Source organism: Rhododendron vialii, chromosome 1a (genome assembly GCF_030253575.1).
Source record: "Rhododendron vialii isolate Sample 1 chromosome 1a, ASM3025357v1".
NCBI classification, from domain to species: Eukaryota; Viridiplantae; Streptophyta; class Magnoliopsida; order Ericales; family Ericaceae; genus Rhododendron; species Rhododendron vialii.
Genome location: NC_080557.1, coordinates 16333045 through 16357608, shown reverse-complemented (window position 1 = coordinate 16357608; position 24564 = coordinate 16333045). Strand labels below are relative to the sequence as shown.

Here is a 24564-nt window from a genome sequence, read left to right as displayed (position 1 = left end):
AAGTGAGAAGACAAATTATGCAGGGCAAGTAATTAAAGTTGGAGGAGAAAAGTACTCATCCAATGCCCTCTCTCAAAAAAACTAAGTCGTGCCCGGCCGTTGTGGAGGGATCCGACCTCTGGGGTAGGTCCCTTGGGCCCACTATCGTTGTGCTGCATTTTGCGGCTAGGCTCTTGGGCCTGCGTCAGATGGGCTGGCTCCCTCATCGGGAGTTTGGGTTTGTGTGTGTGTTTAAATGGTTCACTCTACCTCTCCCTAATCAGCAATTGCCTAGGTAAGTTTGGTAGATGAAATTACCCTCTTGCCCTCTTTCAAAAAAAAAAGTACTCATCCAACGAAGGATAAAGCAGAGTAGAAAATGTGTACCTTCTGCTGTTGGATTATTTGTGGAGTCGACAGCTTTTGGTAGCCATAGTTGTTTGGCTGTTTTTTTACTCTGACGACGACGAACACTTACTGTGACCATGTGAAGTGTGCAGAGTTGTGTAACTGCTAGTTTTTATGCGTGGCGGTTGTGTGGGTGTGGTTTTACCTTTTGAGCCCTGCTATCCGCAGAGACGATTTGTAGAGAACCACGCAGAGAAAAACGTGTTTGGCTCCATTTCGGATTCTAAAAAAATCTAGAAAAAGTTCGCCCTTATGAATCTAAAAGTAATACTTACCGATATCCGCTAGAGCTGATTTTTTACAGGGCTCCATAAAATAATATTCAAAAATTTATAGATATTTTTCTAGATTCTTTCGGGACCCGAAATGGGGCCAAACGCATTTTTCTCTGCTTGGTTCTCTGTAAATCGTCTCTGCTGTTAAAATTTTTGTTACCTTTTAGTCCTTGTTGCAGTTATTTCCAAGAGGTTAATTGACTTGTGGCGGTTTTTTTTTTTAGGCCAATTTGGGGAGAGCAAAATGCGAGCCAGCCTCAAAATTAAATGTGTCCACGCCAAAGGATGCTCTTCCTTAATATATTAAAATAGATGATCATGGGATTGGGTCCCACCCTCTATTGAAACTTTGTTAAGTTTTAAAAATTACAAAAATATTTTATTAGAGAGACATCTCTCTTGTCTAAAAGGTGTGAACTTTATTTTGAGTGAAAAGATATGACTCTTGTGGAAAGGTGTTTGTAATCTTATAAATAAGATGTTTCCCTACATTATTTTATAATTCTTGAGTACTTCTCTTCTCTCTCTGATACTTTCTATATTTATGGGCAATTCAATTCATTCTTGGCACCCCCGTCTTCCACTGATCGTGTTACGTGGAGACACACTGTGTGATTTATGAATTTTAGCTTGGAGTCGTATTCAGCCGCTAAAACCTACACAAAGTAGGATAGCAAATGACGCGCCTTTCATCCATCTTACAGGCTATTTTCTTAACTCTAACTATCTACTTTGCTTAATTGTTTTTATGGTTTTAATGTTCGTTGACGTTTCTAATTATGGTTGTTTTGTGTTTGTCGTGTAATAAATTTCCAACACCCTCCCCCTCCACTGTACCTCACATAACTCTCCCACTACATATTGGAGTATCTCCACTTCAAAGAAAATCTGAGGATCAAGTACACAATCTCACGAGAGATGCTACACACACAGCAATCTGTGATTGTGCACAGATTTCGTTGTGGGGCCCACCACGGGTCCCACACAAATCATCCGAGCCGTTCATTAAATGTAAAACATTTTTTCGAGGGTCTCCGAAAAAAATATGCCCAATCCAATACTTATAGGTGCTTCATCCAACCATCTAACTTTTCTTTTAGATTTCCGGATAATGAAAAGTTGTATGATTGGATTGAGCACTTATAAGTATCGGATTGAGATTTTTTTTTACGGAGACTCTTGAAAAAATATTTTACATTTAATAAACGGCTCGGATAATTTGTGTGGAACCTTAGTGGGCCCCACAATGAAATATGTGCACAATCTGTGCACAGATTGTATTTGTCTGTAGACTTTCTGAATGTAAAGGGTACCAAAAGCGGTGTTTTGAAAATCAGCTAGACGACAATATATCTGTGTGCAAATTGTTGCAATGAGGAAATGAGTTGAGACTCGTGAGAGAACAATAGAAGTGAAAGAAATTTCCAGCTATAAAGATGATGCAAACGAACCTACAGGGGCTAGATATAGGGATGGCCATCTCGGCCGATCCGTCTGTATCCGATCCGTTATCCGTCCCGAATGGATCGGATTTTTCGAATATCAGGGTGGATTCGGATTTAGTTTTCAGAAAAAATTCGGAGATCGGATCGGATTCGGAGGTAAGTTTGTCCCCGCCCCGAATCCGATCTCCATCCCCGATTTGTTCCCGAATATCCGAAAATCAATTTTTTTTAAATCAAAAATCTGCCTCTGATCTGTCCCCAAATACTCTTTTTATAAAAAATATGGGGTTTTTTTTCAAATTCGGATATTCGAATCTTCGATCGGATCTCCGTTCTCCGTTCGGAGCGGGGATGGAGGACCAAAAACATATCCGTTCGGAGTTCGGGATGGATTCGAAGGTCGGGTGGAAGGTTCGGATTTAGATATGTCAATATCCGCCTCCGATCCATCCCGTTGCCATCCCTAGCTAGATAGCATTCTAGCAAATGAGATAGAAACCTTGAAATCCAAAGGAGAGGACTAAAGAGAGGATTAACACTCTGAAATATAATTGATTATTGAGGCTACATCTGTATTTGTAGGCGTGGCGTAACTCAACTCAACTCGGGCATAACAAATTCCTGCTAATCGAGAGAAATAATTAAGGGAACTAACAAAAATAAATAAAAGACTAGTAACAATAAATATTTGACTTAACATAGTTGTTGAAATCAAAGACTATTAAACTAATGAAACATGCCCAAAAAAAAGTGACGCGAAATTAAAGTTTTCATAATTAATCAAAACCGTTTACTAAGAAATTGTCCTATATTTGTCTTAAGTTCAAAACTTTTCAGGTGTCATCAACTCTTTTCGGACCATTTGCTCAGACTTCAAGTGGGTCCCTGCTAGTAGACTGTGAGTTAATGATTTTTGCGAAATTAGTTGAGGTACGTGTAAGCTGGCCTGAACACCTGAATTATAAAAAAACAAAAAGAATTTGCCCTGCATCAGAAGTGATAATTATTCTATCATTTTTTCAATTCCAAAGTGATCAAAACATGTCACATGAATCAATATTCCGTACCAAGTAGAAGATTGCCCCACCCTCCCGTCTCTCTTACATTGGACTTTTAAGATTCAATTATCAGATCACATGAAGCTAAATTATACTCCCTCCGTTCCAAAATAAATGGCCTTTTTGAGATTCCGTGCCATTTTAAAATGCTTATATCTTTCGATTTATAAAGTTTTATGTGATTTTGAAAACTTTGTTTAATAGAATTAATTAAAATCTATCAAACAAGATCCATATTGCATATTTTTTAACACTCATATTGAAAAATATAAGCAATTGAAAATGACACACTTTTCCAAAAAGGTCACTCATTTTGGAACGGAGGGAGTACATAACTTCGGTTCCGTTTCGCTAAGGCTCTTATTTTTTAAGTACTTATTTTTTGTTTTATGTTTTATGAGACAGATTATTCTCTTACAATACATCACCTTTAATTCAGAAAATAAATACTTATTTTTTACAAATAAGCACCTATTTTAGTTAGTGGAATCTGCTAGTATAATTTTTTCTCGAAGTTACAATCTCAAACATGGCAACATCAATCTCCATTATGGGTTGGAAAGAAGACTTCTCATGTAGCACAACCTCTTTTTATAACTCTGATCGAGTACTTGTTTCGGATATAAGTTTACGCACCACTCGACTAATTTCGAAGGCCAGATTAAAGTCGGAAGAAAAATTCCATATGGATTGACCTGTGAGAGTTGATAGCACGTTCACATACCTAGTTCAACCTTAGAGTCGACTTTGTTGAGTTCGTACACACAAGTTGGGGTTTGCAAAAATAAGATTCACTTAGGATTCGTCACAGATTTCATATCTAAAATTGACTCACTTTTGCATGACGTACAGCTTTTTTTTTTTCCAATATAATTAATACAAGTTTTAGTCACATGAGAGGGAAATTAATTATAATCATTAACTCATGCAATTTTGAATTATATATGGCTTTAACTGTGAAGGAATTTTCCGGAAGGGATAAAAGAAAAGGACGTTGAGAACGTAGGGAAAATAATGAATATATATTTGTCATTCATTAATTCGGACGTCACAAAATTAAAAGTACGTCCAACTTAACAGCCTAATTAGCATTTTTGGTCATATGATCACATCAGGTTAGGCTGGTTTGGACTTGGCTTGGCCTAATATATACGCATTAGCATATACATATATACACATATGACATATCCAGTCAGAAATCAAATAAACGTTTTGTGGTAATTATTTAGATGTTCGGGCCAGCACACGTGCACCTGACTAATTTTGGAAGACCAATCTTACTGTCCAATAGCGAGAGACCAATTAAAGCCGTGACAGAATCCGTTTTGGAAATCAAATACTTGAAATCTATATATGTTTATCCATTGTATGTAACGAGTTGAAAAAGGGCAACCGTGTGTGTTCCACTAACACGTATAAGTACTTATTTGAAAAATAAGTATTTATTTTTTGAATTAAATGTGATGCATTATGAGAGAATGACATATATCATAAAGCGAAAAATAAGTATTTAAAAAATAAGGATCTTAGCGGAACGGGGAAATTTGCAAGGCACTTAAAAAATAAGAGACTTGCAAGGCACTTACCTTTGTCATTGAGCTTAATCTTTTGATTATCTATATTGGTTCCTGTAGATATTTTTTTTGTATGAGACTTCTACTAATAAATTGGGGTGGTTCTATTAAATTTTTGTTTTTGTTTTTTTATAACCAAGGAACAACTCTACAGTCGAACCACAATTGGACTCGATTGCGCAACCCAAATTAACCTCTGGAAAACTAGCGCGGTCACACCAGTCACGACCCTCCACTTACTATCAGGGTAGTTACCCGGTGGGGAATCAAACCCCTGACCAAGGGAAGTACTCCAAAAGTCAGTCATTCGCCATTACCACCTGGGCAACCCCTGGGTCACTGAGTGTGTGTGGTTCTATTATATTGTGATTATAAGAAGAATTAATTATGGTGTACGTAGGTCTTATTAAAAGAAATGAGCTGAGTTAGTTAGTGAGTCATTAATTAATATGTCTTATTACCTGACTATATATTTAATTAATTGCACATGGCTTACCTAGCATTGAGTTTTTGGAATAACCTCACGTTGTACTGATCCCTGACTGCGCGCATCGCACGTGCCCCTATTTTATTATTAATAATAAATCTAAAATTACATGTCAACATGAGTTGTCTCTTTATTTTAAATCCAAACTTATATATCTACATATATGTATATATAGTATAATTAATTATTGAGTAGTAACTAATTACATTCATACAGTGCCAACTAAATGATCCCAGTGGGTTAATCTCGTTTAGTCTAAGACCCTCAAACGGTACAAAATGCAAGATAGATTAATGGGAATAATATCATCTTTTGCGATGGTCCATCATGCGATGCAAAATAGGACTTATAAAAGCCCTCATTCATGATCTGAACCGTTCATTTATTCGGAGACTTAATGTGCTTAACGTCTATGCAAAAAATCAAGTTGATTGAACATCAGTAAAAGCTTGGTCAAATGATTTTTGTCAAGTGAAATACATAGTCACAGACTCTGACCTTTTGTATCTTTCGGTATAAATGAAATTTATTTTGCCCATCAAAAAAAAAGAGTCAGACTCTGACTCTCTATTTCACTTGTCAAAAATATGATCCGTTTAATTGGATATCAATGACCAATGACATTGATTTTGTGCAAGGATGTTAGATACATCAAGAATTATGAAATGAATTATTTGGATCGTCAAATAGGCCTATGATCGGTTTGCGTCTCACGAGGAATTATCACATGAGAGGATTTCAACTCGATTAATGCGGCGGCTGAATACTGTACTTTTTTACAATTTGTGGTCTCGGATTTATATCATCCGGTCTTTTCACTTTTCCATGTCAAGTCCAAATCATTGATAGGTTGAGCAGTATTGGGGAATTTTAAGCCACAAAAATATGATCATTGTGAAAATCATAGACATCATTGACTTCATTCTTAACTTGGCACCGTTGATTTCAATTTTGGGGAAGTCAGGATTAGGTTGGTGTGTGTATCTCTACATTTTTTGCAAGTGCATATTTGTGCGTATGCATCATGTAAATTAATGTGGCGGTTAAGCATTCGTTCTTTGTTGGCGCTTTTCGCTACACAAACCAATAAGTTATCTCAAAAATACCTCGAAAAAAAAAAATCAATGATTCAGATTGGGTACATAAAATTACTGATAAAACTTTCTACCCACCACTCATCACCACTGCAACAACGAAGTTTATGTGTTGTTAAAAAAGAAAACAAATAACATACAATTGAAACTTTTCAGCTATATCTATAATATAAAACAGAATGATGCAGGGCCCATCAAAAGATAAGTTATTGCAATAGCTAGGATTCACTTTATCCAATGATTTAGATTCATTCTCCTTCTTTGAATAAAGTGACCACATTTTATGAACATATTATACAATTGCTATCGTACTCTTATCAACCTGAAGATCTCACCGTCTAAAACACAATAAAAATGAATGCAAATTTCAAATCACTCTCTCTCTCTCTCTCTCTCTCTCTAAATAGTTGGATGTATACATGTTTAGACATGATATTTTGCTGATTTAAATTGTATCGGGGGAGTAGTGTTGTAGGCACGGACAATCACTAGTAACTAGTGAAAACAGAACAGTGAAATTTTTCAGTTACAAGATTTTAACAAATTCCATCCATGAATATATTTTTACCTCTAAGTATATATATATATCGTAGACTTTGGGTAATATCTGTCTTCGAATGAGCGGGGCGAGGCGAGACGGGTTGCCAGTGGATTTGGGAAAGAATCGCCATCCCTACCAAGAAAGCCCTTTTTCATGTTTCTTTACTTGGGGGTTGGTTGGTGGTCAAATTCCCTAAAATGCCTTCTTCTTCCTAGTTTTCCCTGCCACGAAAGCTCTTTTTCAGGGATTTTAAATTCCAAATATGATCAAATGAAATAAAGGCCACTAGTCTTTTCATAAAGGGGGGAAAAGGTTGAAAAATAAGAATCTCTAATTAACTACAGTATTAAATAAGAAAAGGGGAGTGGGATGAGAGTGGTGTATGGGAATGTGAATATTATTATCCATAATCCATATATTTTGAAAATTGATTTCTATCATCCCCTAATTGATCCATGCAAGCACTCCTTTCTTTTTGTCTTTTAACGGTTGAATTTATGAAACAGTTCATGCATGCACACACCTTTTACAACTTTCAAGGACTTTTGTAAATTCAACCTTTAAAAGACAATATATATATATATTGTATTAATTAGGGGAGTATAGAAATCAATTTCTTATATTTCACAACAAATAGGACATGGCACCATGTGGGCTATCCAATATAGATTGCTCGCAAAACTAAATAGAGAAAAAATTCCTTCCACCTTAGGTGGAAATCCATGGTTTCCACCACGCATTGCGAGCCCCGCCGTGTATTTTTTTCAGTAATCTGAACAGTTCGTCTTATAGGACCTGCATAATAGTACATTCACAAAAAAAAATCATATTTATCGGATATCAATAGGTATATTAAAAATTACGGAGTAAATCTTAGTTTATAAAATAGACGGCTATGGATAGTTTAACTTTAAACTTATCTACCGTCGATTTTTTAAACCAAACTTCAATTTTTTATATACCTATCCAAGTCCGATAAAGCTATTTTTGTGTGAAGATATACTACTCTGCAAGCCCAACAAGATGAACAGTTCAGATTACTATAATATATGCATGGTGAGATTCACAATTGATGGTAGGCTTTCAACTAAATATTGTTTTAGTTTGGACTGCTTAATTTATTACTCCATGCATCAAATTGTTCACCTTTTGGCCTCAACAGGTAGATCATCCACGCCAAGAAGAGTTGTTGTGATCCTATACTTTAAGATATTTATGAAGGAAAAATTAGACGATTCAATTTTAATTACAACTTGATCATAAAATAATCAATGTTAGATTAAGCTTATTTTTTGCCAATTGAGTATGCGTACGCGGATTAAAAAAGAAAAGAAAAGTACGTGTACCTACGGATAACACGAGTTAACGGTTTGATAACCGAAGTGGATGCTAAGAGGGTCCAAAAACCACTCCAAACAAACAATCTAATAAGTCCCAAAACGAAAATGGACAGGAGCTGGAATGGATGGTCAACGGGGAAATAAAATACCTTTCGAGTGATAATCCCGCATGTGATGCAAAACGGAACCAATCACGAGTCTTGACAAGCCAAACATTTTCATTTTATAAGGCTTGATGTGTTTAACGTCCATGCAAAAAATCAAGTTCATATATTGGACATTAGTATCCATTTAAGAGAATCATATTTGTCGTAAAAGGATGAGTGTTGCTAATGCCAAAACTGTTTTCATTTGTGCCAAAATTGTAGTGCATAAAAGCCTTGTACATTGCATAATGTACAAGGCTTTTATGCATTGCAATTTTGGCACAAATAAAAACAGTTTTGGGATTATCTTTTCCCTAAGAGTTTCTCCACTCCTTACTCAAATCTTGACTCAAACTCAAATTTGAGTAAAAATCACCCAAAACCATCCTCCACTCCTCATTCAAACCTATACCAAATTTTAGTTTTACTCAAATGTTTCACTAAATCTGATGTGAACTAAAGCTTTTACCCAAATTTGAGTTTGGCTGTATTTTGGTAGCAGGTGGTGGTTGCTAGTGGTAGTCAGTGTTGGTGGTCTGTGTTGCTAGTGGTGGTGGTGGTCGGTGTTGGTGGCGAGAATAGAGTTGCTAGTGGTGGTCGGTTTTGGTGTTGGTGGTCCATTTGCTAAACACAGATTTGGTTGCAAGAGAGAGAGAGAGTGTGTAGCGGAGATCGACTTTTGATGGGGGCGACTGGGATTTTGGTGGTGGCGGATGATGGTGGTAAATGGATGGAATTTGAGTAAAATTGGAGTTCATGAGTGAAAGCCTTCATACCAAATCAAGTTTTTACCCAAACTTTTACTCCAATTTAGGTAAAAATTTGAGTAAGGAGTAGAGATGCTCTAAAAGGATAGATAATCAGACCCTGGCCGTTTATTTCTCTTTAAACAAAAATATAAGAAGACGAAGCTTTCAACGATTTTTGACATACTTGATTTCTGATATGGACGTTAAACACATTAAGACCTACCGCATGAATATTTTAGATCATAAAATAATACCGTAATGATCCTCGTTTTGCCGTGACACGAGGGATCCCATAAGAGACTCGGTCCCCGTAGAGAACTAAACTTTGACAGTGATTGTCGTTATCGTTGACTTTTCAATTTTTCCAATAATAACAGCAAGAAAAGTCTTAGATGATTCAATTACGCTTAGTTTGAAATTACTTTTTAGATGGGCTTTTTGCCAAATAAAAGTCTCCGAGGAAAATAACCCAGGAAACCAGATCAGGCCACTTTTCTTACTTTTCTTTAACAACCTCTGATCCATTCTGTTGTCTTTCTATTTAACTCAGTTACTCAGGTATTCAGATTAGTTTACACGTATCTCGATTAATAATAGAGGATCAATTTTATCTTTCACGTACGGGAGTCTTAATTGAAGTGTATAAAAGTACGGGCCCTAAAGAAATTGATAACACCTGAAAGGTTAGCTTATACTTTATTATTTTTTTGTTTTTTGAATTTTCCACTTCTCGCGTGGGAATAAACACAAACGATGGGTAGGGGTGACTTTTCACCCCACAGTTTTAGAAAATCGTAGTATTATTGAAGTAGAATTCGCGTGTTAAAATATAAGTCCATATATTCTTCTAGATAAAAAGCATTTAATTAATTTGTTACAAAAAAATAATTTAGATAGACATTCGATAGCCCCTCAGAATAATCTTTTAATAATTATAATCTAATGGAATCACTGGATAAACATTTTGTAGGAATACCACAGGAATCAAGAAGCCAAATAAATTACTCCCTCCTTCTCCACTTTATTTATCAATTTCCGGAAGACATGTCATGTAATCATGCTCATGTCAATATGTAATATTGAATTTTGTGTGGATATTGTGTTTGAAAATTTTCATTAATCAAAATATTTTGATGGGATTTGATACAGTGAAAGAAGTACGTACTATGAATCATCTAAAAACGAATATCACGACAAATATAGCAGATGTGTGGTCTGTAAGGCTGTAAGGAGTTCACATTACATTTCTTATCTTCCAAGTAAACGTCAAAATACCACTTGTTTTCACTAAAAATATTATTTAAACAACAATGTTAAGGAAAATGAGTTGTCTTGAATAGTGGATATTTTGGACTAAAATACCAAAAAAAACCACCCAAAATGTGTGTGTAAGGAGATAAACACAATCAAATAACCGATAGAAAACTTAATAATAACAAGGAATTCTGTGACGACCTCGGCAGGCAAGGGGCTTGCTGTATCTTTTTCGGCTCTTTTCTGCACTTAATGTCTCAATCAGAACTGGTCATTTGTTTGAATCGTTCAGTTGGTCATTCACGTAAAAAACAATCATGCTAAATTGGGGTCTTTTTCGTTTCTATTTTCTAAATTAATTATTGTAAATTCCCATTAGTTTTTGTTTGCACTAATCATTGATCTTGATGAGAGGATCAATCTAAAGAGTACAAATATAAAATAAGAAAAAACACAAAAAAAAAAAAAAAAAAAATCAAAACCTGATGAGAGGATCAATCTAAAGAGTACAAATATAAAATAAGAAAAAAATCAAAATCAAAATCAAACCCAATAGCTTCATTTTCTTCTTGTTTGTCTAATACTCCGTATTAAACTTTTTCAACTTCGGACGGTATTTTAATATTTTTCCTGTTCCTTCCATCAAAATAAATTATTAATCTAAAAGAATCTTTAAAAAATAGCAAAAAATACTTAAATAAAACAATAAATTTAGTTCAAACTCACGTGTTGTCGGTCATTTTTTCAAAATAAGGAGATCCGATCATACAACCACATATTATATACTCTAAGGTCTACTCTCTTTTTCACAATTGATTAGTTCGGTGAATTGAAAGAAAATAAACGCCTCGGATCAATTCAAAGGATCCGTAACGAGCCCCGTCTAACCTCCGAGCGGCCCTGGCCCCCGCCGTGATTTTGTAACAAGCGACTGTAAAAATGTCTGCTGTTTCTTAAAGGTAAAGTCTCGTAACGTTATCCATTTTTGGTACGTACTACGTAGTACAACATTATAAGCTGCAAAAATCCGTATATTCCAGGTATCAATTTTCCAGTGGGCTTGGACCACGCTCTCCGGTTGTGCTGTGGTATGCACGGGACGGCCTGGTGTTTGTGTCTCTGATTGCCTTTTGGTAAAATGGTGCTGGAAAAGCCATCCAATTGAATGACTTCGAATCAGTAGAAAGATCCGGCTTCTCTGCAGTCCAATCTGAATCGTTTGTATTGACAATTGATGGTTGGAATCTATTGAATATTCTTACCGGTAGAAATATATTTTTATCGGTAAGAATATCAAAATACACCTGGACCATTGAAAATACTAATCGATGGTTGCAATCACTTTATTAATAGCATATATGAAGTACAAAGTATAAATCCGGGATACTATATTAATTATGCTAGTTCACGAGACAACTAAGCTTAATAAGCTAACAAATACAATAGATAAACCTATTATAAGGTAGAAACTAAGAAATAACGAGAAAACCCTTTAAGAGAAGAACAGGGCCGGCTTTGAGATTTTGAAGGCCTAAGACGATATTCGAAAGTGAGGCCCTTAATAATTGTAAACGAAAATCAAATAAAAAGTCGATCACATTGAATAATTTTGATTCGGATATAGTATTTGTTTGTAATGAGAAGTACCGATGTAGTAGCGTTTAAGGGGAAAAAAAGATGCATATACATTCACCACACTGAATAATTTTGAAGGGCCCCAGAGATTTTTGGCGATCCTGGACCTTTTACTCCTCCTTTCTGTTTTTTTTCTTTTCTTTTTTCCTACATTCCGTGTTCCATTTTTCTAGGCCATTGGGGCTTAAGTATAAAATGTCTTCTTAGGTTTGAAGTTGGGCCCTAAAACAACACATATATACTAGGTCTTAAAAATAAATGGAGGCCCTCTTTTTTTAACATTTTTGGGGGACTTAAGGCCCAAGTAAGGCCCACGCTTCTTGGGCCTTAGCCTAGAGCCGACAGTGGAGAAGAACATCCACACGCACGGGGGATTCAAACTCCCGATCTCTTAATGAGATGCAAGATGCAAGAGTCATAGCTAACTGAGCTAACCCCAGTTGGTTGATAGTATTTAATTTACTTCAATTCATGTAAAAATCTTGAGATATCATTATTATGTGACTAAGTATACAACATGGATCAGGATAGGTACTTTTTCATTGGGCACGGCTCAAACTATAGTTCTATTGGCAACCTAAGATTGGGGTCAAATGAAAATTGATTCAGCTAAAAAAATCGGCCAAAAAACTGATCTGGTTTTGTTTTCCCGAGCTATTGATTTACGTTTTGAATTTTGAACAAAAGAATTGAAACTAGTTTGGTTTTTTTATTTTGGTCGAAGTAAACCGATCACATCTACGTTATTTCTCAAGATTTCAGATCTTGTTTCATATACTCTTGTTTCATATAATCGTTAAAAACTAATAACAAATCAACATAATATTTTAAAATCAAATTTGTATCAGGGGAGTGTCTTCAAAAGTTTTGAATTGGTGGTCACGAAAATGAGAACGTACTGATTATATATATGGAATATCAGAAATATTAAATTACCCAATAATATCACTAACATTAGTGTTAAATATAGTGACAGACACAGAATTTGTCTTTGGCGGGAGTCTAAATCACATGTAGTATTTGATATTATTCTAATAGTATAGATTGACACTTACTAGATTTGAAGAAGATATGTAATTATATGTGTAACGTTGTTGTCATTTAATTTTATACATGCAACCAAAACATGATTGACAATTGAGATTTAGGAGAATTTTTCACACGTATGTAAGAATTTTTTTCTCCCATGCGGGGGCAATTCCGTAGAATGCTTCCTAGCTCAAGCACAAAAATATAAATAATGGAAATAAAAATTGATGCTTCAAATGTTATCAATCTCATCACGTTGGCTATGTGCTATATCATCACTTTTTTTAATGTAATCCTTAATCGCAGGTTCTTCCTACATCATCTGAGTAAACCACCAGTTAAACACGTCATGCGGGAAAGTAACAGGTGTGCAGACTTACCTGCACAAGACGCAAGATCGCAGCGTGTTTTTCTTTTCCGATTCATTGTTCGATTCCATTATATATTAAGTTCAAATCTTGGAGGACAAGACGGGTGTTACTTATCCTCGGACCATGCATTAATAATTTTAAGTTGTTCCATTTTTAACAAAAGGAAAAAAAAAATGGTGTGGCACGCGCTTTCGAACGCGTTTGGGTCTCGCGGATTAAAAACTTTAGCAGATGGTTTTATACGTTCATTTCATTTTGCACACTAAAAGTAATTACTGTGAAATTCAATTCTCTGTCTGGGAAATTGTTTTCTGGAGGATTAAAAGCGACTCTGTTCAGCAACCCATTTCTTCCTCCAATTCATCCCCCACGGAGAAGAAAATTCTTAGAGAGAGAAAGAGAGGGAAATTCTTAGAGAGAGAGAGAGAGAGAGAGATTTATAGGAGTATTGAGAGAAGAAGGAACAGACAGTCAAGACAGACAGACAGACGAATCGTCTTGAGCTAGTTTCCATCCAATTGTTTGTACAATAATTATTTGTAACATTTCTGTACACACGAAAATAGTATTGTGTATGACCTCGTCTCTCTCTCTCTCTCTCTCTCTCTCTCTCTCTCTCTCTCTCTCTCTCTCCTCGCTGTGGGTCTTCTTCCTCCTTGTGCCCTAGATCTCATACACCTGTTTGAATCTACACCCGACTTCGTGATCCGTATGGAGATCTATCCGTTGTGAATCAGGTATTCACTCTCATTCTCATTATAGATAGAGAGAGCGAGAGAGGTATATTTGTATGCATATGGAAAGATGAATTTGGATTTGGATTTGTATTTGTATTTGGTGAATACCTTACTTGAAGGGATTTGGAATACGCTGAATCTTGTTTCCCTTATGTTCTTTTGTCTTTGACTTCTCAAGGATTTTGAATCTGTATAGACGTAAACTTTTGTGTTTAACTAATTGGACATTGGGGGGCACATTATTGGGTATGATCACGCACATCTCGGGTTCAAAACCTCTCAGAGGTACTGTCAACTCCTTTGGGGCCAGTCCATACGGAGCTTTGCTCCGACTTTTATTGGGCTCCTCGCAAGTGGGTGGTGTGATTGGCCCCCTAGGATTAGTGGAGGTGCAAGTAAGCTGGCCCGAACACCCGAGTATTAAAATATATCTACATTCAAGTGTGTGTAAATGTGTGTATGTATTTGTGGGTACATGTATATCTGTTTCTATCACTATGAAGTTGGAAGGCGATTGGGTGGCTTGACAGTGATGAGAGTTGGGTTTTGGTAGCTTTAATGTAGATGGGTAGTTTTGACTTTTGTTTCAAGAATGTTATGGGTGCTGGATATCAGTTGGTTATGTTGGTTGGGAAATCAAAAAGTTGACAAGAGAAGTATTTCTTTATCTTCAATTGGTTTATTTCCCCTCCATTTTTTTGTTTTGCCATTTGTAAACATATACTTACCACGGTGTTGGTGTTCTGTGTTTCTTTAAATCTGGTATCGTTCACGAATTTTATTCGGTGGTGTTCCACTATATTTCTTTTGCTCCAGAGTTGCTTTTGTACACTCGGGGCTTTGGTAAATCTTCAGTTCCAATTTGAATGCTTTTAAGATCTAAGAAACATCGGGTGCCCCCTGTTCCAACTAAATGTTCTTAGTTGGAGAAGCTCACTTGACTAAAGGTCTATGCTATTAGGTTGTAGCTAGTGTGTGAGTGATTCTGAATCAATGACTGGATCGTGTGTTTTGAGATGCCTGGAGATGAATTCATGTTTTGATCATTAAAGAGACCTGGCATTTGTTTGCCACAGTCCATATTTACTCCAACTTTGGTGCTCAGTTATCCCTAGTCTCTAGCGGTAATGGGTTTCTGATGCTACTCCTTAGAACTGGCTTTTGAAAAATATTTTTCGCATCTCTTAGAATGCTAAAAATTCATGCAATTCTCAGTCCTATGGCACATTTCGTTCAGGCTTTGTTAAGGCGTCAATGAGTAATCTCCTTTCTTCCCTCTCTCTCTCTTGATTTTCAAGTGGCTAAATATCTCTAGACGTCAATCAAGTCCGGGGTCTCATTGCAATTGTTGAGATCAAGGTACTTTTACAGTTTTAGGCCCTACTCATTTACTTTTTCTCTGATTGCAGATAAAGAATCCTCTTAAATCCAGTTTATTGAAGTCGGTTACGGGACTTTACGTATTCTCACTTAGTAAAGAGTTGCTGGAGAACGTGTATAGATTGTTTCAAAGTCAGGCTGTTATGTGTTGCTTTTGATGAAGTCAGCAAAGCTGTGGCATCTAAACATGAAAGACATGCACCGTAACCGCCGTAGCCACGCAAAGAAGCCAACATGGATTATTGTCTTGGTTTCGTTGGTCAGCCTATTCTTGATATGTGCTTTTATATATCCGCCCCACAACTCTTCTGCCTGTTATGTTTTCTCTTCTAATGGTTGCAACGGCTTTTCCCACTGGCTGCCACCTGCTCCTACTAGGGAGTTTACTGATGAAGAGATCGCTGCTCGTGTTGTGATGAATGATATTTTGAATACACCTTCATTTCAATCAAAAACCCCGAAAATTGCTTTCTTGTTCTTGATCCCAGGTTCATTACCTTTCGAGAAGCTGTGGGATATGTTTTTTCATGTAAGATATTTCTTTTCTAGTACAGTACTTGCATTTGTCACTAACTCTTGTCAATAACTGTTTCCATGAGTTTTTTTTTTGTTGCTTTTTTTCATCGTCTTCGAGTAGAGAGTTGTAATTTTAGTTTTAGTTTTTCTTTCTTTTTTGTGTGTATATCTTGTAAAAGATAATCTGTTTGCTGTTGTAAGGCTTTACGTGAAAAATTATTTAAAGTGCCCATAGAATGCAGCGTATTATGTGGTGTCCATAATTGTGTGGAGCTGAAGCAGGGAGGATAACAAGTGCACATAGAAGAGTCCAGGGTTGGGAGAACCTTTAGTAATATAGATCTGTTGGAAGAACACTTTTTTATATATTGCTATTTTTTTAGTTAATACTATAGTAACAAAGTTAGATTCATGTCAACTGCATACATACACAACACTATATCTGTATGTATGTACGCATATATATGTGTGTAGATATTTGCTTCGTATACAAGGATAAATTAAAAAACAATACTACCTTTTTCGTACAGTTTGTTGGATACTTAGAAATTTCACTTGCTTTATAGCTTCTTGTTGTTGCTTTGGGATTTATATGTTTCAGAGGTTCCAAATCCATTGTGAACGAGGTTCTCGACAATTGTAACTAGATTGACACTATGAAGTGAACGTGGTTTTAACAAAATCTTTGCTCTAAATGATGAAATCAAAGTTCTTGAGTGGATTCATCACCCCCTGCATGTGTTTACAACAGCTGGGGTGGGCCCTAATGTAAATGTATATACAATAATTTATCGTTGCATCCTCTGGTAATTGGCAGTTCCTTGACCATGGTTTTGTGAACGTCAAAGGATGATGAATAGGGGGGTAGATTTTGTGGTTATGTGTTAGATGGATTCATGTAACCATTGTCTTGAAAGGTATGGTCGATAAGGTACCCCTGATAACACATTTACTGTAAGGGTCATGACTGTACTTCAATGAATATAAATGATTTAACTATGTAAAGAACGTCTCAATCAGGGCAAGCATTTAACTTTATCTGTTCTAAAATTGAAGAAAGTGTAATCTTACACCTTCTCATGATTCCAATAGTCAGTTGTCGACATTTGTTTATCAACATTGATGTTTGTTCTTTTGTAATATGTTTATCTTGTGTTGTTATGACTATGAAACATGAAAAGTCTTCTTGCCCCACACATTTTTTTCTTGGATACCCCGAGGGCACGCTTGGTGGGCTGTGACTGATATATAAAACTTCGAAACTATAAATTGAAGAATACATAGGCTTCTTTGTTGAGCCCATTTGTCAAGCACTCAATGCCTAGTTGAGAAGGAGTAGTCAAGCGCCCAATCCATATTCAGTCCCTATTCACAGCCTAGTCTATTTCTTTTCTATGCTGAAGTAGCAGATAACTGTTTCATGTGTAATTGTCCATCATTTTGCATTATACTCATTTAGAAATGGACCACTTCCATTTTTGTTGTTATCTTCTAGCCATTCAGGAGTTGGTATGTTATCTAGTTAGCTGGAAATTTTTTACCTTCCGAGTACATGCCCTTATATTACCAAAATAGCCCGTATGGGAAGCTGATTTGATTTGGAATGGTTATATCCGATGATTTGGACAAATTGTGCATGTTTGATAGTAATGGTTTTCGTTTGCATCTGCGCATCATTTTCACTTTTTGATGAAGCCACTATGCAGGGCCACGAGGGCAGATTCTCTGTTTATGTACACGCATCTAAAGACAAACCAGTTCATTTTAGCCGCTACTTCATCAACAGAGAGATTCGCAGTGACAAGGTCTGTGTTCTTATTGCCAAAATCAAGTTTATTATTTCTTAACCCGACATAGGACATTCTCCTAGTGTTGTGACAAATTTTGGTTGATCCAATTCTTATCTTTATGACATGGACAGTTATAATTTCCTTGTTTCATGGTTACTCACATCGTTATGAGTCAGTCTTTTCTGTATTTGATTTTGATTATAAGAAAAGGAATTTCATTCTTTTCTGAATGTATTGCAAGTTTTCTTTGGGTATGTATCCAATGTAGCATAAACATTTATCAATTCTCAGTTACATAGTTGCTATTACTGCTGCAGCTTTTGTATTTGCTATTAGCATCAGTTTTTCGTATGAGCTGAACAATGAGTTAGTTGTGTTGATTTCATGTGCAGGTAGTGTGGGGAAAGATATCAATGGTCGATGCAGAGAGACGCCTTCTGGCAAATGCACTCAAAGACCCTGACAACCAACACTTTGTGTTACTTTCTGATAGGTGCCACATGATATTTCATGCTATTAATATACTATTGCTTCCTGATTTTGACCCGAAATACTCTAATTTAATTTTCTTGCGTGCAGTTGTATACCGTTGCATGATTTTGACTACGTGTTCAACTATCTGATGTACACAAACATCAGCTTCGTAGATTGGTGAGCGCTATGCTCTGTTATTTGCATTTGTAGAAGGCTCTTTGGAAATATATTCAGAACTTCTATAACTGCGTATGCACACACACAAAATTACATGCTATGAAAATTGGTTTGTTTGGCATTACTGATGCATTCATCTTATTCTGTCCAGCTTTGAGGATCCTGGTCCACTTGGGAGTGGCAGGTACTCGGAGCATATGTTACCTGAAGTTGAGAAGAATGACTTTCGGAAGGGTGCACAGGTATATTTCCCACATTTGATGCGTATGATAGGCAAGAACTATCAAGCTGTAAAAACTAGTAGATGGTGTTATCACCATGTGGAAAGATTACTAGTTTTTTGTGCTATGGTCACATGAACATGAATTGAAACTACATTCAAACTCCAAACTATTATGACACTAAACACTGAACTTTGGGTCAAGTGCTTGTGTCAAATATCAGCTGGTCACTAATATTGTCCGTTGTATGATTTGTTGTGAAATTATATTCCTTTTGTTGTATGATCGCTCTCTTCGCTTTTTTTGTCGTTCGTTTTTATTTTGGTTGGTCAAAGGAAGGGAATTGATTGGTTGAGGTTGTGTTCTCCTTTATTATTATTTTTCTTTGGAGCTTATGTAAATTCAATCACGTTTCGTTGATAAAAATGTGAGTTGATTGTGCACAATTACCTAGTTCTGATTTTGTTGTAATATTGCGTTTGTGCAGTGGTTCACAATGAAGCGCCAGCACGCAGTTGTAGTAATGGCTGACAATCTTTACTACTCAAAGTTCCGAGATTATTGCAAGGTGGTTCAGTTCTTATACCAGGGTTTGCATTAAGTTATACTGTATTTTCATGATTGTGAAGTTTGGATTAGATCAGGATTTGGTGGTGTTATGCATTTCAACTGTTATCATAGTTGCAGTGCATTCAATCTTTGCTGCATTGTCGCTATCTATGCTTTTAAAAGTTTTCATCCCCTCTTGGTCTTGTGCTTTTGTGCAGTTATGTTTCTTAGTTTGTTTATTTATTATTTTAAGTATTTCTGTTCTGTCATTTAGTATACGAAAAAAAGTTCACTTTTCCTATTTTGGTACATGCTTGTCATAGTTGTCATATCGAGAATCCGGTCAGGGTTCGTGAGACAAATTTTAAATCACAATGATTTAGTAAAATTTCTGAGATATGTAGCAAATATAACTGAACATGTTGAAGATATAGGGTAACACATTTGATCTCGATAGTAGATTATACTATAGGTTACGTCATTACAAATAGCAATCCATAAACCACTGAATTGTTGGAAATAGAAAATGGTACATATATGGTAAGATATAACATTTCATTGCAGTTATCACTAGATTGAGATAAATGTAACGCAATATGCATTCTTATAAGTTTCAATAATAACATTGTGTCTTTATACCAAAGCTAACTTCTGTATATACCCTATATTAGAAACAGTCACAAGTCTAAATTTACAACTGGACCATTCATAAACAAATGTGAAGAATACGGGAAATTCCGAACGCATTTTGATTTTCAATCTTGAATTCTTAGTTTTTCAGTAGTATAATGGAACGTGAAAAAAATTCAGTACATGATTTTCAGCTTTGAAACAAGCCATATATATCTATCTATCTAGTGGGATTATGAAATTTGGAATGGTTTGTGTTGGGGACATGTGCTCCAATTCTCTGAAAGTTTGGTAGGAGATTGCCATTCAAAGCTGGTGGAAAATGTAGGATGGCAGTGCGGCCGGTGCCTATTTGTATGTGAATTTGGATGGGAGCAAATTCAGCAGTTCTACTGTTATTCTGACATTGTAGGGTGACACTTTAGAGGCCTGTTATTACTTATTGGCTTAAGAGGTAGTTTTGTGGATCTTGGTTATGTTTTGAATACTTTCATAGTGTAATTTGAGTTGATATTAAGGCTCCGTTTGGTTAGACGTAAAATATTTTACAACTGAAAATATTTTTCATGTAAAATATTTTACATGAAAATACAAGTTTTACAATTGTTTTTGGGTGTTTGGTTGAATTGTAATTTTACTATTACACAAAATAATAACTAATCTAATTTGCATGGAGTAGTATTAAAGTGAAAGTACTTGATGTTTGGAGGAAGTCCAGGAGAGAGATGAAGGCCATGGGCCCATGGTGTGCCTAGGAATGCAAGTGGGTAGAGAGAGAGTCTTGAAGTTAGTTAGAGAGAGAGAGAGAGAGGGGGGGGGGGGGGGGGGACCTTTTTCCATGTGTGTATTGACGTGGCATGAGGGAATACGAGAATCCCTTTGTCGAGCAGTTGTTCAATAGAGGTGATGGTCGAATGTGCAAAGGGTGCATAGCGTAGGAAATTGACTTACCGGTTTTTCGGCCGTAAATTGTTTTACAGCCAAAGGTGTAAAATATTTTCCAAAAAAGTTTATTTTCCGTGCATTTGAACAACCAAACAACGGAAATTACGTAAAATATTTTTGGCAAAAATATTTTACGTCCAAACAAACGGAGCCTAAGTGTTTCCTCCATCCTTCTCATGATTACCCTTGTCTCTATTTTAAAATTAGTTTGAGAATAATCTGTTTGACCATTCAGCCCTGTCTAGAGAACTTGATCGCAAGTGCGTCTTTCCACCAGTAATTAATTTTTGGGAATTGGGGCTAGTAAATTGCTCCTTTTGCATTTGGGAGGGAAACCCAGAGAAAACAATGGCAGTTGTATTAGAACTTCATAGGTTTTGCTCAGATTGGGTCTGGGGCTAGGGCTGTAAACGAACCGAATCGAGCCGAACCCTGTTAAGTTCGGCTCGGGTTCGTTAAGGTATGAGTTCGGCTCGGGTTCGGCTCGAGCCTAAACAACTTGGCTCGAGTTCGGCTCGTTAAAATTTTTCCAGGCTCGGGTTCGGCTTGGTTGGGTTCGTTAAGATATTAGTCTGGCTTGAGTTCGGCTCGCGTTCAATTCGAACTTGAACATCTTGGCTCGAGTTTGGCTCGTTAAACTCAAATGAATCGAGCCGAGCCGAATCTAAGCTCGAATTGAGCTCGTCAAAACTCATATTTGATTCGGCTCAGCTCATTAAACTTAAGCGAACCCAAACTTTCTCATTGATCGTATAGAATTTGGGAGAAAAATAAGTATTGAATTATATATACAACCTTAAAATTTTTTACATTTACAAATAGACCCCTATTTAATTATTAATTAAATTTAAGTATAGGTTCGCGAACCTAACCGAGCCGAATACCGTTAGGCTCAGGTTCGGCTCATTTACGGAACGAGCCTAGAGTTGAGGTTCAGGTTCAGTTCGTTTAGCAAACGAATCGAACTCGAACGAGCTCTTACCGAACCGAGCCTCGAATAGTTCGCGAATGACTCAGTTCATTTACAGCCCTATCTGGGGCTGGACAAATGTAGTTTCAACGTGACTCCTAGCTCATTCTGTAAACCTGTTGAGGATCTTTGTGTTTTCGCAAGATGGTTTTAGGATGCCATATTTAATGTTCAAGTGTTTTTCCATTTATCTAGGGTTCTTGGAGTTGTAATTTGGGAATGAGGTTCATAGCAACGATGTACTGATATTGAAGTGTTTGCTCTTTGCAGCCAGGTATGGATGGTCGAAATTGCTATTCGGATGAACATTACCTGCCAACCTTTTTCCATGTGAGAGCAGTTATCCCATGTTACACTGTGGCTTCAACTTTAGTATTTTTCCAATGTTCAAACTGAATGGCTTTAGTATTTTTCAGATGCATGATCCAGATGGCGTTTCTTACTGGTCAGTGACACATGTTGATTGGTCAGAAGGAAAGTGGCATCCAAAATCATATGGGGCTCAAGATATTTCCTATCAGCTTCTGAAAAATATCTCTGTATGACTGTGCTTCTCCTGTTTTTCATAAATACTTCCCCCTCGCATCAATTTATCACTAGATACCGTAGGTATTCTAGATATTGCTCCCAAGTTAGCTGGTCAGATGTTTTCTGCCACATCAAATTTTTCGGAGGAAATTAGTACTTGGTTTATCTGAAGGGTTTATCACTTGGTTTATCTGAAGGGTTTATCACTGAAAAAAAAAAGTAGCGGATAAATAGTATTTATTTTGAATTTAAATTGGAAAGGTAGTACAGTAGGATCACTCTATGGTACAATTTCAAGTCCATCAGAATTAGCTGGACAGTGATACATTGATGTACTATTCTTCTTTCCTGTGTTTTGTCGTGATTCTTGGACGCAAGGGTTGACAGTCTGCCTTTTATTTTATTGCAGGCAATTGATGAAAGTGTGCATGTTACAAGTGATGAAAGGGTATGTGTTTGACTGACCGTTCATACGCAAGTTTCCTTGGAGAGTACTTATTTTTCCTTTTTTAGATTTTAGTTTTTGGGTTGCAAGTATGACAACAATCTTTTCATGTACTGCAGAGAGAAATACAGGTCAGACCATGCTTGTGGAACGGAAGGCAACGACCATGTTATTTATTTGCGAGGAAGTTCTTGCCAGAATCTCTGGATAACTTGATGCAACTTTTCTCCAACTACACAATGATGTGAATGGGACAATATTATCAATCCTAATTCTTTGGTCGGACCAGTTGCTCTTCGACCCTTTATCATCTTCGTTTCTCGTGTAGCTTACGATGTTGTAAAGCGCCTCACCATAGAAGGACTGAATGCCCCTCCAATGTGCTCCCCTTTATATCGATTGCACAGGCAACTGGCATAGCAGTTACAGTGACTTTTGAATTCAAGCTGGAAGTGGAGATGCTGTTGCTAGCGTTGCTCGACTTGGGGATGGCTGAAAAATAGTCTTCATTTTTTCCCGCTATTTTGGGCTTATTTATGTTACAGTTGTAGTTTTCTTTTTCTTTTTCTTTTTTTACTGAAATTTTGGATACTTCATTTCACTGAGGTTAATTGTTTGACCTTTTGTAAAAGTTGGAAATGTGAATTTGCAAATAGTCTTACTACCTAGAGAGTCCAATATTTATCTATACTTGGAAATCCAGAAGTACATTGTAGGTGATGGTACGAGTGAAAGATGGAGGGGAGGTAAGAAAAGTTCGGTTGCCGACCTACAAAAAAAAAAAAAAATCATCAACAGGAAACTGAGTCAACTGACTGTGCTCCGGTTTGTTTGGTCGCGTCGGGTGGTTGGACTGGTGAATGTAAGCCGTAAGAATTACATTCATCTGAGCGTATAATTGAGGGAAAGAAATAATCACCCAACAATTACTCCTGTAAAAGAGAAATAACGAAAAAATGACTTCGTGACCTCACTTGAAGGTGTGTAAAGAAAATGGCCCTTTCGCTAATGATGAACGAAAACCTTGGTTTTAGTAGACTAATAAATTTTAATTTTTTTTTAAATTAAAAGCAGCTAAAGGATATAAATACTTGAATTACATCAAAAGGTACATAGCTCACCTGGAAGCCCATGACGGGAACATATTACCATCATTCGGGGAAAAGAAATAATCAATCTTTGCTTTTGACAAAGATCGAACCCCTGGCCTCTCTCGTATGGAAGTATATAAGGGTGGCCAAGCCACTACATTTACTTCCTAAATCTGCTATTGTTTCTAGTTATGGAATTGAATACTCTATAATTCTTCTACATGTCTGCTATTTCTTCTTCTTCTTTTTTTTCAAGATCGATTTTGTTAGCAATGGCCTCCATTTACTGGATCAAAATTTTTTTTTTTTGAATCATTTGAACAACTTCCATTAGTATTAGTCTTTGTTCTCTCATCTCTGTGATTAATTATCGATTTTCAAATGGGAAACAAGCAACTAAAGTGATTTTTAAAGAATATAAAACCATTGGGTACCACAACTGCCAAAGTGTTCAGGAATTTTCAAATGTGTGGAAGGACCATCTGCAGAATTGGTGACAATAACTCTGCATTTGGTCAGATGGTTCTTGAAGGATTTAGGATCAAAGTAAATAATGGCAACTCAACCAACTACTGGAATCATGTATGGTTGGGGGATCTCAATCTTAAAACAATGTTTCCCAAGAAGCAGAAGTTAGAATCTGTGATCCCTTAGGTGCCTTTTTCTTGATCGTTGGCTGGTTCTAATGGCCTTCATGAAGTGTCGGTTATGCTAGTGCAGTGTGTG

General features: G+C 36.4%; 2 protein-coding genes across 2 annotated transcripts in view; both read left to right on the top strand.

Moving 5' to 3' along the window:
• The first annotated feature begins 4984 nt into the window (after positions 1 to 4984).
• The window catches only part of LOC131308105 (uncharacterized), a 44141-nt gene continuing 24561 nt past the window's right edge, over positions 4985 to 24564 (top strand). The window contains exon 1 of the mRNA XM_058334924.1: positions 4985 to 4989. The gene's annotated coding sequence lies outside the window, so the exon portion shown is untranslated. The remainder of the gene's footprint in view (positions 4990 to 24564) is intronic.
• On the top strand, positions 14013 to 23411 carry LOC131308097 (glycosyltransferase BC10). The gene is made up of 11 exons (XM_058334915.1): positions 14013 to 14122; positions 15532 to 16031; positions 17725 to 17823; positions 18201 to 18301; positions 18388 to 18459; positions 18611 to 18701; positions 19168 to 19248; positions 22045 to 22104; positions 22191 to 22313; positions 22712 to 22750; positions 22867 to 23411. The coding sequence occupies exons 2-11, from the start codon at positions 15660 to 15662 to the stop codon at positions 22993 to 22995; spliced, it is 1167 nt and encodes a 388-aa protein (XP_058190898.1). The 5' UTR covers positions 14013 to 14122; positions 15532 to 15659; the 3' UTR covers positions 22996 to 23411.